Source organism: Canis aureus, chromosome 21 (assembly GCF_053574225.1).
Source record: "Canis aureus isolate CA01 chromosome 21, VMU_Caureus_v.1.0, whole genome shotgun sequence".
Classification (NCBI taxonomy): Eukaryota; Metazoa; Chordata; class Mammalia; order Carnivora; family Canidae; genus Canis; species Canis aureus.
In genome coordinates this window covers 33,339,312-33,357,895 of record NC_135631.1, presented here as the reverse complement: position 1 = coordinate 33,357,895, position 18,584 = coordinate 33,339,312, and the positions used below count along the sequence as shown (strand labels likewise).

Below are 18,584 nucleotides of genomic sequence, written 5' to 3'. Positions count from 1 at the left end.
AGCCTTTTTATACTTAGAACTTTCAAATAAAAAAACTTATGCCATGGTGTTCTGAATGACTCTTCTACATTGGTTATATAGATTAGTAGGACTTAACTGTATCTCAGAGAACTTTTGGTATGGTTACAAGAAGAGATTGAAAGAGGAACATGGTTTTAAAGAGAGAGAACCAGAGGAGTGTCTCCATAAGATTATTAGTAAATTTTTCAGCAGAAATCTTGCAAGCAAAAAGGGACTAGTATGATATATTGAAAGTGCTGAAAGAAGAAGGAAAAAAACCTAACCAGAATACTCTACCCAGCAAAGTTATCATTCAGAATTAAAGTGGAGATAATGAGGTTTACAGATAAGCAAAAGCTAAAGAATTTATGACAACTAAAATGGGATTACAAGAAAAAAAAAAAAAGGCCTTACAAGACATGTGAAAGCCACTTTGTTAAAGCTGAAAAGAAAGGACACTAACTGGTAACAAGGAAGTATATGGATCTCTTTGGAGAGGTGAATATATAGTAAAGGTAGTAAATTAATCATTTACAAATCTAGTATTAAGGTTAAAAGGCAAAAGTAGTAAAAGTAATTATGATTATAATATTTGATATGTAAGTAAAATTTGACATCAAAAATGTGCACATGGGGAGGGTAAGATGTTGAGCTTTAGAATAGGGTTAAACTTAAATTGTTATCAACTTAAAATAGACTGTTATAAGTTGTTATGTGTAAGCTTCATGGCAACAACACACAAAAAACCCCTCTATATTAAATACACAAAAAATAAGGGGAAAAGCATATAAGTACCCCACTAAAGAGAGGTATCAATCCCCATAGGAAAGAATAAGAAAAGAAATAAACAGAGAGGAACTACAAAAACAGCCAGCAAACAATGAACAAAATGACAATAAGTGTATATGAATCAATAATTACATTACATATAAATAGATTAAATGTTCCAGTCAAAAGACACAGAGTAATTAAATGGGGAAAAAAAAAAAAAAACAAAGCAAAATGAGACCCACCTATATGCTGCCTACAAGAGACTCACTTTAGATATAAGAACACAGACTGAAAGTGAACGAATATAAAAAGATACCCCATGCAAATGGAAGCCAAAAGATCACCAGGGTAGCCTATATTTGTATCAAACAAAATACACTTTAAAACAAAGAATGTAATAAGAGACAAAGATGAGTGTTACATAATGAAAAGAGGTGAAATAAACAAGAAGATAAGACATTTGTAAGGGGTTCCAACACAGGAACACCTAAATATATAAAGCAAATATATATTAACAGACTGAAAGGGAGAAATAGACAGCAGTACAATAACAGTAGTGGGGTAATAAAAACCCCACTTACAGTAAAGGATAGCTCACCCAACCAGAATATCAGTAAGGAAACACAGGACTGAAATGACATATTAGAAAAAAATGGATGTAATAAATACATATAGAATATTCCATCCAAAAGCAACAGAATACACAACCCTTAAGTATGTGGAACATTTTCTAATATGTATTAGGGCACAAAACAGGTATTGATAAATTTAAGAAGACTGAAGTCACAGTAAACATTGTTTCTGACTGCAATGATAGGAAACATACCACAGTGGTATGTAATTAAAAAAGAATTACATGAAGAAAATTGAACAACTCATAAATACGTGGAGATTAAACAATATTCACTGAACAACCAACAACCTTGTGCTCCTTGTGGGTCGAATAAGAAATAAAAAAATTAAAAAAATACCTTGAGACAAATTAAAATGGAGATATCAGATACAAAATTGGTAGGATGCAGCCAATGCAGTTCTAAGAGGGAAGTTCATAGTCATAAATGCCCACCTCAAGAAACAAAAGTTTGAAATAAAGCACCTAACTTTACCCACCATGGAACTAAAGGAAGAAGAAGAAATGAAGCTCAAATTTAGTAGAAGAAAGAAACAGCAGAGATTAGAGCAAAAATGAAATAGAGACTTAAAAAGAAATCAGAAAGATCAATGAAACTAAGTCATTTCTTGGAAAAGATTAAAAATAATGAGAGACCTTTAGCTAGACTCACTCAATTATGGCTGCAAGGGAGGCCAAGCAGGTATTTTGAGTTCTTTGGTTTAATGGCAAGTTTTAAAACAAGCCATAATGAAAAGAGAGGACATGTAATTCCTTTGGCTCCTACAGCAGCCAAGAAAGTACGCTACTCAGGACTCCCCTAAAGAACTCGGCCTCAAGTGCAGTCAGCTGATGGCCGTTGGCCAATGCTCTCTCCCAGGGGGGCAACTTGATGATTGAGTGTGGCAGGATACTTACGTCCCATCGTTTCTTCCCAAGGCTGAACTCACCCAACTTGATGTCTGCTTCCCGAAAGACTTGAACCAACTCTTCTCCAGCTAAGTTCTTCAAAGCTAGATATGGAAGGATATCTGAAAAACTTCTTCCCTAGCATAGGGAAAATATTTCTATCTGTGACAATGTCTTACTTAGCATAAGTAAGGAGGATAAAGAAGGAGGGTGTTATGTTGGGTAAGAAGAAGGAAACTTCACCTCTTCTGACCTGTGGACAGGAGTGAGATGTAGGGAAGACTGACTGGAAGAATGTATATGAGCATTCTGTTGGGAAAAGCACTCTGCCATAGGACATAAGTGTTCTCGCATTTTCTTGCTAGGTATGGCAAGAGTGCAAAGCCTTGACTGCACTTACCTGGGCCATTTCTCAGGATTGTATTGGGGGCAAACAGCTTTAAAGGATGATATAACGTATCCTTCCAGAACAAACCAATGTTCTTTAGCTGTGAATCAAACTCATTGTAAGTTCAGTAAACATATGGGCCATTTTCTGTCACCTCCATGGAAACAGGGAACAAAGGTTACCAGTCCCAACATACTCATGCTATTTGCTGTGTTATAGTAAAGTCCTTTGTCTCTGACTTGGGGCCTTGTGTCTTCTGCTAGCATCTGTAAAACGATAACTGGCTGTCTTGTTAACTTGAGGGTAGGGTAAAATCTCAGGCCTTGACACCTTCTCTCTCTCTGTTACTTTGAAGCTTCAAAGTATGGAAAAACAGGTAATAAGGAGAGGTCCCTGTGGGTAGAAGAAACCATATCCCAACTAGAAGAGTCAGAGAAGGCTGCTTTATAAATGATCCATGTACCAACTTGGAACTAGGTTTCATCAAAGAAAGCTGGTGGCACAGTGGGAGGTTAGGTTGACAGAAGCCTGGGGACATTAACTCAAAAAGTACACATGCACCTCCCTGAGTTAGACCAAATAATAGACATTCTTGTGGTCTCTGTGAAAAGAAGTGAAAGACAGTCAAGTGTGCTGGCCAGTTAACTTACAGGAAGAGGTGGAGTGGAACTACAGGTAGCCAGACCCCAGAGCAACTTAACTCCAGAGACGTTGGAGGTGAGGTTGCAATAGCAAGGCCTTGAGGGAAAAACCCAGTTTTTATGGCATCGTAATTCAACCTAAGACTCCAGGATCCCAAGGACACTGTAAGGCATGGCTTGGGTATGAAGACGCGGTCATTAACAAGGTCACGTTGGCCTCCCTTCCCACATGTCCCTGAGTGCCCTTGAGAGAACTTAGGGGAGACAGTACTTGGTGACCTGAAGCACTGAGCAGTGGTGTCCAAGGAGGACGCCGGATGACCTGAAAGGACTGCCAAACTCATTTCATCATACGGCATTGAGATCAAAAGTGCTACGGTATTTCTCCGGATCCTTGGATTCTGAGAGCTTGCGGAAGAGAGCCAGGCATTGATAAAGACAGTAGAGAAACCACAGCTGTAAAGGAAGTGGATTTGTGGCTCCATTTTGTAACCTGCCAGCGGATAAGGGGAGAAGGTAAAAAATTTAAAGGGATAGATATATCTGGTAAGTTCTCTCAGTTGGTGTACGGCGTAGAATGTATGAAAGATGATGCGGTTGCCTAGAACGTCATGGTAAGGAGTTTGGCTCTATTCTGTACACAGAATAGAATCTTTGGATGGGATTTTGAGGAGGGTAATACGAGAATTAGTGACGTAATTTGGAGAAGTTCCTTCAGTGAAAAAATATGCATCCATACACAGAAGCATGAACAATCGGAAGGAGAACCACATGAGGCAGGAGGCGGTATTGAAAGCCTGACCTGGGGCAGACCCTGGGTGCAGAGATCATTTTCTCTTAAGATCTGTTTACTTATTTGAAAGAGAGGAGAGAAAGCAAAAGGGGGAGGGGCAGAGAAAGAGACTCTCAAGCTGACTCCCTGGGGGGCAGGGGGGGTGCTGGCAGGGGCTCCATCTCCCCATCTGAGGTTGTGACCTGAGCTGAAATCAAGAATTGGCTGATTAAGAGACTGAGCCACCTGGGGGCCCAATGCAGGAGTGATTTTTGCTTAATCCCCAGGGAGCAGCCGTGGCCGTGGCCGCATCCCTCAAGTGCAGCTGGCGAAGCGGGCGTGCAGCAGAAGGAACAGTGATCCCCCTGCACAGTGCATCGGCATCACCCAGGGGTTCTCGGAAAACATTCTGTAGTATTGTTTCTTCTGCTACGTGCAACTGTATCATACAATGTGGTAAAGTGAATGAGGCTTAAGCCTCCTGTTCAGAAAGGCTTTGACTATTAGTCTACGGATGGATGTGACAAACCGGAATAAATAAATTCGCAGAGTTCCAACGTGTGTCCTCTTTAAACAGAATTAATTAGTTGAAGAAATGAGACAGTCTCACATTTAAAAATAAACCCTGAGCTAATTTTCACCTTGTTACCGAGAATACATGTGCAATATCACTCCTGATAGAGTAAAGGTGATACAGTGAACATCCACTTGTGCACACATTTTAGGAACTAGTTCATATTTGACATTCTATTGATTTTAGTAGTCCAGTTAATTAAAAAAAAAACCATGATACTCCCATAGGCATTTCATATTTAGGAAGACGACGTTCTAAAAATAACCAAAAAGACATTAGCACTAGGATTATTTTGCATGTAATTAAATCTTTGAGATTTAGATGACATTTTATGAGGATGTAACAGACAAGGGACAGGTTGCACTCCTTTGCAAACTCACGTGGCAACTCAAAAATGTACCATAGCTAAAAAAAAAAAAAAAAAAATGTACCATAGCTACGGAAATTGTGGGGTACACTGCTCCTGGATTATTTTGAGACTGTAGGGACCTGCAGCGGGAAGTCCCTGAACAGCTTGGCCTGTGGCAGGGAGGCCGAGGTCTGCGGAGGGAAGGGGCCTCGCAGGCCCAGGAGGGCCCGGCCCCTGGGACCTCGAAGCGGACAACAGACAGAGGCGGACAGCTGACCTGAAGGGCACCAGAGATAGCACTTCTAAACTCTCCCCTTTCCCGAATAAAGGACAAGAAACTATAGGGAAAAAATGGTATAAAGCGTCTTTTTATTTCCCATTTTCTTCTGCCCAGGGGCACAATGTTCTCTGTTATGCTAAGTCCCTCAACCAGGGCCCAAACTTCCTCTTAATGTGCTTCGCCCTAAAAAGCCAGGGAGCTTCTTTCCTCCCCTGGTTTCCTTCCCCATCCCCACCCCATCAAAAATGTCACTTTCACTGTTCAGGTGACCCCAAATGGCTTTTAGCTGGTTGACTGACGCTGCCAGTGTGGATTCCAGCCCTCTCGATTCTACAAGAGTTATTAGCATTTTGAAGAGGCTGCTGGATAAATCAAAGATGTCTTTATCTGACCGCTTTTTTAAGAGACCAAAAGACTTCCATAGGTACAAAATGCTGCGCGTGCAACATGGGTGTGTCATTCAGTCTGGTAGGTCATCGTGACTCAGGCAACCTAAAGTGTCTACAGCTGATTCTTTTCATCAAAAGGTGCCAAGGCGGGGGCGCCTGGGTGGGTGGCTCAGTCGGTTGAGTGTCCAACTCTTGGTTTCAGCTCAGGTCAGGACCTCTGGGTCCTGGGATCGAGTCCTACGTCAGGCTCCCCCTCGGCAGGGGAGACTGCTTCTCCCTCTCTGTCTCTCCTTCAGCTCATGCTCTCTCTCTCTCTGAAATACATAAAAATCTTAAAAAGAAAAAAAGATTCTCTCTCCTTCTTCCTCTGCCCTTTTCCGCTTGCACTCTGTTGCTAGAAAGAAAAAAGGGAAACAAAAGGTGCCAAGGCAATTCACCGAGGGAATCATATTTTCAACAAATGGTTGAAATGGTTGGGAATACTGGAGTAGTCATAAGCAAAGAAAGAAATCCTGGCACATACTTCAACTACACACAAAACTAATTTCAAATGGATAGATATCTAAATATTAGAGCTAAAGCTATAAAACTTCTAGAAGAAAGTACTGGAGAAAATTTCAGTGACCTTGTGTCTGGCAAAAATTTATTAAATTCAATACAAAAAAATTGAAATATGAAAAATTGGATTTAGTAAACACGTTTGCTACTAAGACAGCGTTACTATGATGAATGAAAATATGCAGAAGACTGAGAAATATTTACAAAATCTCTAACAAAGCCTGAGTATCTAAAATATATATGAACTCTTGCAACTTAATGAGAAGAGAAATAACCAAATACAAATGGGCAAAAAAAGACATTTGGGTAACAAATAAGCACACGAAAAGATGCTGAACATCGTCTGTCACTGGCCAAGCAAAGGAAAAACCATGATGAGATCCTGGAGCGTTCCTAGCAGGCCGAGCAAAACTGAGAAGACTGAACACAGCAGGTGTTAGTAAAGATCCGGAGGAAAGGAGATCTCCTTCGCTACCTGTGGCAATGGAACTTGGACGACCACTTTGGAAGACACTTCTTCACACAGTAAATATACGCCCACTACACGATCGAGGAATTCCATTCCCAGGTTTCCACTCAAGAGAAATAAATGGCTAAATTCATCAAACTCTTGTGTGTGAGTGTTCAAGGCAGTTTTATTGGTAACAGCTGAAAACTGGAACAACAGAATCGTCCATCACATATTTGTATATTCACCACAGTGGACTACTGCTCGGTAATAAAAAGGAACAGATTATTGAGACATTCAACAGGTGGGTAGAATCTGAAAATAATTACGCTTCGTGAAAGAAGCTAGACAAATAGAGGATACACTGGATTGTTTCCACTTCTATATAGTTCTAGAAAACATAAACACTCTATAGTGTCATAAAACAGATGAGCGCTTGCCTGGGCAGGGGTGGGAGGAGGGGCGAAGACAGAGAAATAAATTCAAAAGGGTTGTGAGAACGTTTTGGGGGGGTAATAGATGCATTCATCATCTTGATGGTGGTAGTCATGCAGATGCATATATGTATATATATGAAAACTCACCAAGCTGCACACTCTAAATATGTACAATTCATTTTACGTCAACTGTGTCAATAAAGCTTTAAAAATAACAGTTTAAAGATAAAATAGTTTGGCCTCCATACTAACGAGTGTGATTTTTCTCTGTAAGTACTTGAACACAGTCTTTGGAAAAGACATCCCACTTTGTAGGATCGAACAATGTTATAAATGGTAAGTATTCCAAAATCATCTGGTCCAATCATTTCATTTTACGTATTTGGTAGCCAAAATATATTTTACATATTTGGAAGCAGAGAAACGAAATGGTTTTTCTAAGTTATCTGTCAACATGAGAACCAGAGTTCCGTTCTGCTGGCTGAGGCTAGGATACCTCTCACACATTTCTGGAGGTTTTTGCTGTACTGTCCATAAGACCAAATTTCCTAATATGAACAGTGACAAAAGTGACAAGGAACAGACATTCCAAGAACGCTCCAAAAGTGTCTCTGCCTCTGCCATCTGTTCTTTAAGAATTGCGTGATAAGAAAAAATGTGCTGTCCTCTTATGTCTTATAAAATGTAAATTCTGAATACTCTTTTTGGTGTCAATATTTTACCCTTCTTGCTTCAATTATGTAAAATGAATCTTTAACCACAGTTAACATATTTTCAGAAAGCTTGCCCAAATACTACTTTTCCATAAACTATTGTAGCAAAATTTCAAACATGTAGAATTTACCAACAAAGTAATAGATTTTTTTTTTACATTGCCTGAGTATGATGTTTTGCCAAAATTCGGATTTTTAAGTAGAGTGTTAAATCTCTAAATTACCAGTTTACGAGGATGGAGGAGTTCTTTGCCTATCCCACACAGTGTTACTAATTTTAATTTAAAATTTTGAGTCTACTTGTTCTCTTGCCTCAACAGATGAGGTCTTTTTTTCTACTCAACAACTATGCCTCCCAATGTCTCTTTTTCTTATATAGGTATGCTCGTCTCCCAGCACAGGATCAGCAACTACCTTCCAGGATTCCCTGATGTGGGAGCGGGTGCAGTCCTGGCTGGACGTCTTCTGGAGGCTTTGGTGCCATTGGGTGGGGGATGGACAGATAATCTGCCCCTTGAGTACCGCCTTTGGCACCTTTTGTGAAAAAAACTAGATGCCTAGACCGTCTGCTGGAGGACCAAGTCAATGCCCAGGATGGCAAAGGGGGAAAGATGGAGATCACCTGAGCCATTTAGGGATCCAGAGGGTGGGGCGGAGGTTCACAGGGCTGAATGTAAACTCAGAGAGTCACAGAATATTCCCAGTCCTTAAAACCTAACAGCGGATACCCTGCTGAATTAGGAAACTGCTTTGGAGGGTGACTCCATTTGACCTGTCATTTTTTGCCTTGTTCAAACCAGAATACCAGTAAGCTATTAGCCTCTGTCTATCACGGTAGTAGGCGGTAGATAACTGGTTGCTTTCGTTTCACAGAACCACAGATGGAAGAAATTGTGCCCTGGGGGTGGGTATTTGATGGGTTATACTGAAGGTCTTATCTGCATCTGATTTAGAAGACATGTGGTAAGATTTGGGATTTTTCAGCTGATGCTGTAAAAGAAAGAGAACTCTGAGGACCTGGAGATGGGATAACGTCATTTGCATTTGGGAAGAACGTAAGTTTGGAGGTGCGGGGAGGGGCTGTGGATGCCGAGTATGGCCACATCCTAACCCCAGGACCTGAAAACCTGCTGGGCTACGGGACAGAGGGGACTCTGCAGACGTGATCAAGGTAACGCATCTTAAGAGAGAGATTAACTTGGATTATCTGGCTGGATGCAGTCTAATCGCCGGACCTGACAAGCAGAGACATTTCTCCAATGGGAGGCGGAGGAGTGTGGCTGAGCCAAGAAGGACCCAGGGGTCCACCAATGCCCTGCGGACCCAGGGGCACCCGACCAGATCCAGCCCGAGCGGGGATCCAGCTGGGACCGGGCCTGGACTTCCCGGGACACCAATCCCCAGGTGGTAACAAGTCTGAGTCGTTTTGTGCTGCTTCAAACCAACCAACCAACCAACCAACCAACCAACCAACCAACAGGTAAAAGAAGAAACGCTTGACCTATTCTTTCAGTTAGATGGAATCCATGGACTAATTACCAAGTCTCTGGCTTTTATTGGTTGAATGTTGAGTTGATGGTTTTCCTTTCTCCTTCCCCAGAAACCCATCTGGTCCACAGAGAAGAACTCACCTCCAGTTGGGAAAGTAATATGAGCCAGCGGTGGTCACAGCTGGGAGGCCTCCTGCCCCACACAGCACCGTCTACTCGACTCCGTCTACTCGACTTTAGATGTTTCCAAATTTCTGAATATGTGACCAGAGACTCATTTCTCTGCTTTCCCCCAGGTATCGGTCTGGTCAGGCTGCTGTAAGAAGACCCCGTAGACTGGGTGGCTGGGACCACACACGTTTACTTCTCCCCATTCTGGAGGCTGAGAAATCCCAGATCAAGCCAAGGTGCCAGTGGGTTTGGTGCCCGGGAGAGCTCTTTTCCTGGCTTGCAGACAGCCACCTTTCTGCTGCCTCTTCCAGTCTCTGTTAAATGATTGTCTCTCTCCAAGTACCATCTATCATCGGTACCTCCCTGCAGCTTCTCCAAATTCAAGTGTGCTTTCCAAAGCCATCCTGACCAGAAGTCTCAAGATTCATATTTGGAAGTATTTTCCACAACATTCCAAACACAGGAAATACATTTTAAAAGCTGCACTCTTACTGTGTTTCAAGTTGCGGCAAGTGAGAAATAGGATTTGCAATTTTCCCGGTAAAACTTGGGAACACGTTTTCAGAACAAAGACAACTCAACTTTAGTTTATTTGTATAATTTCATGGCATTCTTAACATTTCTACATTTTAGGAAACACCTAACTCAGTGCCTGGCATATAGCTTTTTTTTTTAATTTTTATTTATTTATGATAGTCACAGAGAGAGAGAGAGAGAGATAGAGAGAGAGAGAGGCAGAGACACAGGCAGAGGGAGAAGCAGGCTCCATGCACTGGGAGCCCGACGTGGGATTCGATCCCAGGTCTCCAGGATCGCGCCCTGGGCCAAAGGCAGGCGCTAAACTGCTGCGCCACCCAGGGATCCCTAGCTTTTGAATTAAAAAAAAAAGTGGGCGTATGCTTTTGTTCCCTTGGGCAACAGGTAAGAGTCCTAGTGGCCATGGCTGTTTCTCTACTTTTCCCTGGACTAATGACTGGGCGTATACGGGAAGAGCAGTTTCAATGGGTTCATCACCTGATACACTAAAAGTAGGCCTGGTTTGTAAGGAATGCAGTGCGGTTATCAGTAATGGCAATATCATGTTCTAAACCTGCCAGAAACAGGATCCTGAAGCGGCTGCCAAATTCTTGCTTTAAAACCTTGTAACTAGGGGATCTCTGGGTGGCGCAGCGGTTTGGCGCCTGCCTTAGGCCCAGGGCGCGATCCTGGAGTCCCGGGATCGAATCCCACATCAGGCTCCCGGTGCATGGAGCCTGCTTCTCCCTCTGCCTGTGTCTCTGCCTCTCTCTCTCTCTCTGTGTGTGACTGTCATAAATAAATAAAAAATTAAAATAAAATAAAATAAAATAAAACCTTGTAACTAGGGGACGCCTGGGGGTTCAGCGGTTGAGCATCTGCCTTTGGCTCAGGGTGTGACCCTGGGTCCTGGGATCGAGTCCCGCATCGGCCTCCCCACAGCAGGCCTGCTTCTCCCTCTGTCTGTGTCTCTGTCTCTCATGAATAAATAAAATCTTTAAAACACACACACACACACACACACACACTCACACACTACTGCAGCTAATTACTGACCAAAACAACAAAATGCCCTGGGAACAAAACTCCCAAAGAGAGGTTCATTTATCATCGAATCCCATTTAAATGACCTCTCCAAGGTCTAATAAAAATATCAGCAAAAACCACAGTCTGTGGGTATTAAGGTGCTGTTGAGGCCTGCACACATTGTAAACATCCTATTAGTTACCATTTCAAAAGCATTCATGACGTCTCTTATCTGGACGATGCAGCTTTAAAAGGAGTTTCTGGCTGCTGGTCTTAGAAACATGACGTGGCATAAATCAACCCGAGGGGAGCTGACTCGCGAATCTCCCACAAAGGAGAATCGAGTTCTTCCCGAACTTCTCAAAGAAAACCAGCGCCGGTCTAGCGCTGTCGGTTTACGCTTAGGCTTGACACCTTGCGAAACGAGTTTAATCGGCATAAATTTAGAAACCACTCCTCGGACAGCACATAAGGGTTCAGCACATATTTATTTCTTTAGCATCAGGTGGACCTCAACAGAAGCAGCACGTCCCGCCGGGCAGCCACGCGGGGCCGTGGCCTGGGAGCTGAGCACTGGGTGACGGGGCCTCGGGCTCCCGCCGGGAGGAGATAAGGAGGCGCAGGCGGCTCGGGCCGGCAGGTGCAGGGAGCCGCAGGGTCGGGGGTCCCGCTCTGCACTCCGCTTCCGACTGAGCCGCTCACGCACGGCACACTCAGTGGTAACGGGGGCAAAACAGAACGCTACTCCCGGGGAAAATAGACGTCCCGGCTGAAATAGCACATTACAGTCAGAACCGTGCTCGTGGACAATCTATGACTTGCGACCGATCCCAATGCAGCGGTTGCTCCTCGCGGCGGGCTCCCCGGGCCCAGCAGCTGCCCACCCCCCCCACCTCAGCCAAGCCAAGGGCCGCGCCCCGGTCGTTCGCGCTCGACACCCACACGCGCCCCTTTGATTGCGGTTTGCAAATTTTACAAATGGTCAGAGTCGCTGCGAAGATTGACGGAGCCCTACGCCCTATGGCAAACGTTAAAACACTCGATGAAAACACCCTAGGTATTTAAGTACTCTGGGGAAAGAAGAAACTCCGAAGTATGTACAGAAATGCCACTTACTACACAGGCAAAGGCCCCTGTCCCCCCTTTTATCTAGAGCTCTTACTAGTGTTTGTGTCACTTTCAATCCCTGTTTCTCCAAGTTAATAGCTTTGCACTGAAATATTCAGCAATAAACACGAGGGAGGACAGACAGCAGGGAGGACCGCCAGACGGGGGGCCCCAATCCGGGGTGAAGCCTCGCCCAGCCATGCTCCTGCGGACGGGCCCGGGGCCTGGAGCAGGTGCTCTGGAGCCGCCGTCCCCGGCCTTGTCCCGAGGCGCCGTCCCCTCCTGGCCGGCGACACCGGGCCTGGGGGGCCCCTGGAACCCAGGATTGGGGGGGGGCGTTCCAGAGGGCGCGGCTCCCCGCCCGGGTCTGCCCACGGCTGGGAAGAGGCCCTAATTCCCGGTAGGGCGGGACGCCAAGGGCACGAGTCCTTCCTGAGTTCCTGGTCAATCCATCTGCGAGTTCCTAAGCCTGGAAATCCCGATTTGGATTCTGGCCGCAGACACAGCAGACGGCGGGCGGACACGTTCCGCGGTGTCCGGGTTCCCGACAAGGACAGAGCTGCAGGCTGTCGGTCTGTCCCTGGAGGTCTGCGTGCTCACTTGGAGTACATGGCGAGGCATCCGCTGCGCCCGCTGCACCTGCTGCACCTGCTGCGCCCGCTGCACCCGCTGCGCCCGCTGCACCTGCTGCCCCACGCTTACGCCGGCGAGAAAGGGGGGAGAGGCCGAGCACGTGGGGGACAGCGTTCATGTGGAGGACCGTGCAGTGCTGTCCCCAGATCGTGGGGCAAGTCCTCTCACGTCCGATCTGTGGTCATGGTTGTTTCCCCACTTTGCGCAGCATCTTCCTGACCCAGGTGTCGTCTCAGTGACCACTGCGGGGCAGCGTGACCCCCCGGGGGATCCGTGGGCAAAGAGCCCCTGGGTCGTTCAGGAATGGTAATTTTCAAAGTGTTTCTACTCTTTAGGCCTTTTGGAGCTTGGCAGCCTAACAAATGAACTTTTTAAACTTCCTTGAAACATTTGCGTAGTTTTTGATTTTTCAATGAAATTGCAAGCCATTGCAAGGTACCAACATTTTACCTTTCTTAATTACATACCCTGTACTCTAGCTTTGAAAACGGAAATGAATAAAGTCAACATTTAAATAGATATTCCTAATTGTTTTCAGGTGTTTCACTTGCTTGTCGTTTTTATTTAAGTGAAAAATCTGAACAAAACTTCATACTTTAGAAATGTAACCATTAAATAAACAGCAGAAGGAGAGACTTCAAGAAAGAAGCATTCTCAAAAATGAGGATTCTTGATACTATTTATAAAAGTGCTCTGGGCATCTCGGTAATTAACTGAGCTTATGAAATAATTTTCTTATTTGTTAACATAAGAGAGGAAAACTTGAATCTGAGAGCAAACTGCTTTAATATTTTCAAAACGATAGACGTATGATTCTGGGGCATCTTCTGTATCTCGGGGAAGGTTATTGGGAAGGCATAAAATTCAAGATTCAGCAGAGCTTCAATGCTGTGATATCTTCATTTTGGTTTGTGAGGCAATGGACTATTCATAGACACGTCGTCTCCATCGAAAGCATGACCTACGCATCCAGACCCTCCTCTGTAAGGCCTTTCACGAAAACCGGCCAGACGCATCAGCAGAAACTGCCTTGGAATCCTGGCGGGACAGTCGGGCGGGCGGAGGACAGGCCGTGCACCCTGCGCGCCGGCAGAGGGCGGCAGAGCCCCGGTCCTTGTGGGCGGGGCCGAGGCAGGGCCAGGCTGTTCTCATCACCACGTGCACCTGCTGGGGACGGGGCGGGGGCTGGAGGGGGCGAGGGGCCGGGGGCCGGGGAGCCAGGAGGCCAGAGGGGGCTAGGGGGCCAGGGGGCCTGGGGGGCTGGGGAGCCGGGGGACCTGGGGGCCAGGGGGTGCCCGGGGCTGGGGGGCCAGAGTGGTTGGGGGGGCAGAGGGGGCCAGGGGGCCATAGGGGGCCAGAGGGCCAGGGGGCCAGGGGGGGTCAGAAGGGGCCAGGGGGCCAGAAGGGTCCAGGGGTCCAGGGGGGTCCAGGGGGTCGGGGGTCCAGGGGGTTGGGGGGCCAGAGGGGTCCAGGGGGGTCAGAGGGGTCCAGGGGGTTGGGGGGCCAGAGGGGTCCAGGGGGGTCAGAGGGGTCCAGGGGGGTCCAGGGGGTCGGGGGTCCAGGGGGCCGGGAGGTCAGAGGGGTCCAGGGGGCTGGGGGGGGGGGTCAGAGGGGTCCAGGGAGCTGGGGGTCCAGGGGGGTCCAGAGGCTCGGGGGGCCAGGGGGCTGGGGGGCCAGAGGGTGCCAGGGTGCCAGAGGGGGCCAGGGGGCCAGGGGGCCAGAGGGAGCCAGGGGGCCAGAGGGTGCCAGGGGGCCGGAGAGCCGGGGGACCGGGGGGCCAGGGTTGTAGAGGGAAGGGCACAGGGCCCGGGGGCCACAGGTTTCCTTTGACGGTTGCAGGGGTCTCCGCGCCCAGCGCCAGGTACACGGGGCTGCCCCTCACGCCGGCCCCCGGGGGACAGGGGTTCGCAGGCGCCGAGACAGCTCTGATGCTCCGCACCCGGACACTGTGGCGGGGGGGGGGTGTCCAGGAGGATGAGACCACATCCGAGTCCCGCGTCCGCGCTCCTAAGGCCCGCGCTTTCGCACCGGTGTTCAGGGCCCCGCCGCCCGGGGGGGAGAGGGGGGTGGTCCCGGCCGCGGTCAGTCTGGGTCGGGCTCCCGGGGCCGCGGGGGCCTCTCGGTGCTCGCGGCCGAGCGGGGCGGGCGCTCCGGGTACCGGGGGCGCGGTCCCCCCTGCCGGCCGCGGGTCCGCGGGGCCTTCAGGAGCCGGGGGCGGGGGCCCGGCGGGAGCCCCTTGTGTGCCGGGGCACGCGGTAGTGCTCGGGCCTGGCCCGGAGCCGCCTGTCCTGGCCGTGGGCATACTTCCACTTGGAAGGGGACATCTTGAGCTTCTTCCTCCTCCTCTCCGAGCACCACACCTTCTCACAGTATTCCTCCACTCGCTGGAAGTTGCTGTAGCCGATCAGCTGCAAGAATTCCTTGTACCAAGGTCTTGCCCCCTGCGGGCCGCCGGGCGCGGGGCAGGGCATCCTGGGGGGCCCGTCCTCCTCGGGGTCTTTGTGAAACATCTGCTCTACTCTCTCCTCTTCCACTACCTCCAGGGTAATCCTCCGGACGGTGTGGACAAAACCGTGCTCCACCGTCTGGCAAAAGTAGGTCCCAGCGTCCACTGTGCGAACCCTGAGGAAGAGTAGGCCGAGGTCCATCTTGACCACTCTGTCATCCGTCTTCACCTGCAAGAACAAGAAAATCGGTGGCGCTGGAGTCTTACCCGGGAGAGCACACCCGCCTGTAAACCCCTCCACCATCCGCCCTGAGTTTCTTTCTTTTTCTTTTTTTTTTTTTTTTTTCAATTTTTGTTATCACATGATGAAATCCTAAGAGTCATAACTGCATGAGGGAGACAGTGAGTGAGCAAGAAGGACTAATTAAATCGTGTGTGTGTGTGTGTTGAATGCATTTACATGTGAGATCACGTCATAGTAATGATTTTGAGGTCATCTCACATCAATACTGTTGAGAGCAGAGCGGGAGAGCTTTCTCCCTAATGATTTCAATTAATCATTAGAAAAAGCCACCTAGTTCAGCAGAGCACTCAAACTTAGAGTGAAATGAAGATCTGTCAATTTTATTTAACTCTTTCTTAGTAGGCAGCACAAATGCCATTTCTCACATTACTAGCTCAGGGGTTCTTATTCCTTCCAGATCATAAAGACCAGGGTCTCTCTAAGGACCTCTGTTAAAAGAGCTGGGATACCTTCACTCCCTTTCCTTACAAAAAAGAAAAAAGGAGAAAAAACCCCATTTCCCTTTCATTAATTAACTGAGCATTCCTTATATTTCTACAAGGCTTTCTATTTAACAGAGGCTTAAAAATAAACAAGAAAAATTCACAATCTGAAGAACTTCACACTCCAGTAAGTATTAAGTTTACATATAACTTCAGTGCTCAAATATCTTTTTGTTTGTGATGTAATAAATAATGCACCTTAATTCTATAAATAAATAACTACAATTCAAGGTAAAAGCACAACAGAGCTTTTGATAAAGAGCTAATGATAAACAGTGAGTATATGATTTGACATTAGAACAAAGTGAGATTCCAAACACTGGCACCACTGTCTACTTCTTGTGTGACGTAGGGCATTTATGTGTATTCTTTTAGTTTTCTTCATACAGTTGGAGATGATCTAAGTGTCACTTGAATGACTGCTGTGAAGTTTAAATAAAATAACCTAAGTGAGAACACTTCGTATGGTGCTACCAGTACTTACCTCTCCCTCTCCTGTATATATTCCTCCAGCTAAAAAACCCCCCAAAACCTGATACATGTTTTCAGATGACCAAAGATCACACCACAATGGGATAAAGGTGATTCACACTATACTGGCTAACGTCGCCCTTGAGAACACAAACCAAAAGCAAAAGGGGGCATGCTGACAACCACAACCACTTTGGCAGTAAGTGCCATTGAGACAAGCATGGCTTGGTCCCAGTGGTAGGTCCTGGTAAGGCCTGCTGCTGGGTTGCGCTCTCCCGAGCTTTAATTAGATCCAGGATGTCTAAGGTTGCAATGTGTGCTACACTCACGTGCCGTCATTTATATTATTTGTGAATCATGGGGCAAAAGGGCATCAGCAGTGTAGGAAGAGACTGTCTCTCCAATAGACACGTTAAGATAAACTGTGAAGCTCTCTGAGGGTTTTCCCCAGCCATGTAAGGTAAGCTAATTATTCAGCAGCTTCGGAGTGACATAGTTGGATGAAGGGGCTCCCTGAATCCTTGATAGGGGCTTCCCTGGGCTTGGCAGGACCACGTCCTAGTACGCAGAATGCTAGAGCCATCAGCTCCAGAAGTTCTCGTGAGGAATCAGGAAGAGCTGTCAGGCCAAAACCATCGTCGCTACATAAAGCCATTGCTTGTCTGTTGACAGGTCTCGCTGAGGAGGTGTCCCTGACACCTGCCCCAGCCAATAATTCTTAAATGACTTGGAGTCACTGTCACTGCTCACGTAAATGACTTGGAGTCACTGCTCTCTTCTCCGTAAATCTGTCACAGGCCTTAGGTGATTCTGACTCTAAAGCACAGTCTCCACCGTTTTGAAACTTATGGCTGCAGGTGACATAAAGGAACCTGCCTTCTTACACCGTTTTGTCCCTTGTGTGGTACGTGCCATTTTATTGTCCTGCTTCTCTTCTTCGTTCCCCGTTGGTGTCTTCCATAGATTTCTCCTTCCCTCTAAGGCACAACCCTCCAACCCTCCCTGATCTCATTTTTATTTGCATTCGTTTGAGGATTCTATTTCAATGAGCTTCCTAAGCTGGTGTCTCATCTTACACCCCGATCCTCCCTTGTTTTGTGTTTCCTGTTAATTACAAAACACGGACTGAAACTTACGTGATCCTTCATTGTTTACAATCCAAAGCGTGTCCACGCACACCGCGCCCCTCCCCCCCGCCACTTACTGACTTCCTCATTTCTGACAATGACAGTCTTCTTCTCCTTCTAGTCCCTCTCTCCTCATGTGTTGTTATACTTCTTACTCATTACTATGCCTTCATATCCACTATGTCACAAATTCCCATCAACGTTTCTTCCTGGGTGATGGTGGGAACAGTCATTCCATTCCACTGTCTTGCCACAATGTTAGATTCTCATACTGTGCGACCGATTCCCCAACCTCCCCTCGTGGCAGGCTCCTCTCACATCCTCCTCCTTTCTGCGTCTGCTACTAGGCTCCACTTGATTCTGTTTCGCCACCTCCACTGTTGGCCCGACCTGGAGGGACTTCCCTACTGCTGCTTTCCTACTGGGAAAGGCCGAATTAACATGTCATCTCTTCAAGCGGGCCTCCCTCTTATCTTAGTAAGAGTGTCCCCCTTCCCTTACTACCATCATGTCACCTGTTAACCTTTGTCAACTGGGCATACAACATTACCTGCAAAAAGTAACCGGTCCTTCAAATAATTTTCTTTTCCCTGATACCTTTCCTCTTTATTTCAACAAATGGGCGCTATTTAACTCTGCTTCAAATTTCATTTCCTTTAGTCCTGCTCCTTATTCAGATTCTATTGCTGCCCAAGCAGGTAAGAATTGTTCAACCGGCCCGCTCCCGCCTTTCTAAATCCATATCCCCAAGTAGCTTACTGTAGTGCTTCTCCCAGGGTTGGGATAATGTGGACATTTCTGCAGATCAATGAGTATTCTATAAAGACTTCTTAGATCATTGTGTTTAATTTTCATAATAATGTAGATTAACAAACTATATTTGGGACGGTGGGGAAGATCAACTTCATTGTTAGTATTGGTGTTTATCATAGACTCTGGACTGTTTTCAAAGCTCTAACGGTTTCCAGCTGC

At 46.7% G+C, this 18,584-nt stretch overlaps 1 protein-coding gene and 1 long non-coding RNA gene across 4 annotated transcripts in view; one reads left to right on the top strand and one right to left on the bottom strand.

The window, feature by feature from the left end:
* The window catches only part of LOC144292894 (uncharacterized), a 32,579-nt gene extending 22,421 nt beyond the window's left edge, over nucleotides 1-10,158 (top strand). The window contains exons 5-6 of the long non-coding RNA XR_013360289.1: nucleotides 8,219-9,319; nucleotides 9,440-10,158. This is a non-coding gene — a long non-coding RNA (uncharacterized LOC144292894). The remainder of the gene's footprint in view (nucleotides 1-8,218; nucleotides 9,320-9,439) is intronic.
* A 4,703-nt stretch (nucleotides 10,159-14,861) lies between these two features.
* SEMA3E (semaphorin 3E) overlaps nucleotides 14,862-18,584 on the bottom strand; it is a 235,933-nt gene continuing 232,210 nt past the window's right edge. For all 3 annotated transcript variants that reach the window (XM_077863833.1, XM_077863834.1, XM_077863835.1), the window contains one exon: nucleotides 14,862-15,457. In XM_077863833.1, coding sequence (XP_077719959.1) covers nucleotides 14,984-15,457 — 474 coding nt within the window. In that variant the 3' untranslated portion in view covers nucleotides 14,862-14,983. The remainder of the gene's footprint in view (nucleotides 15,458-18,584) is intronic.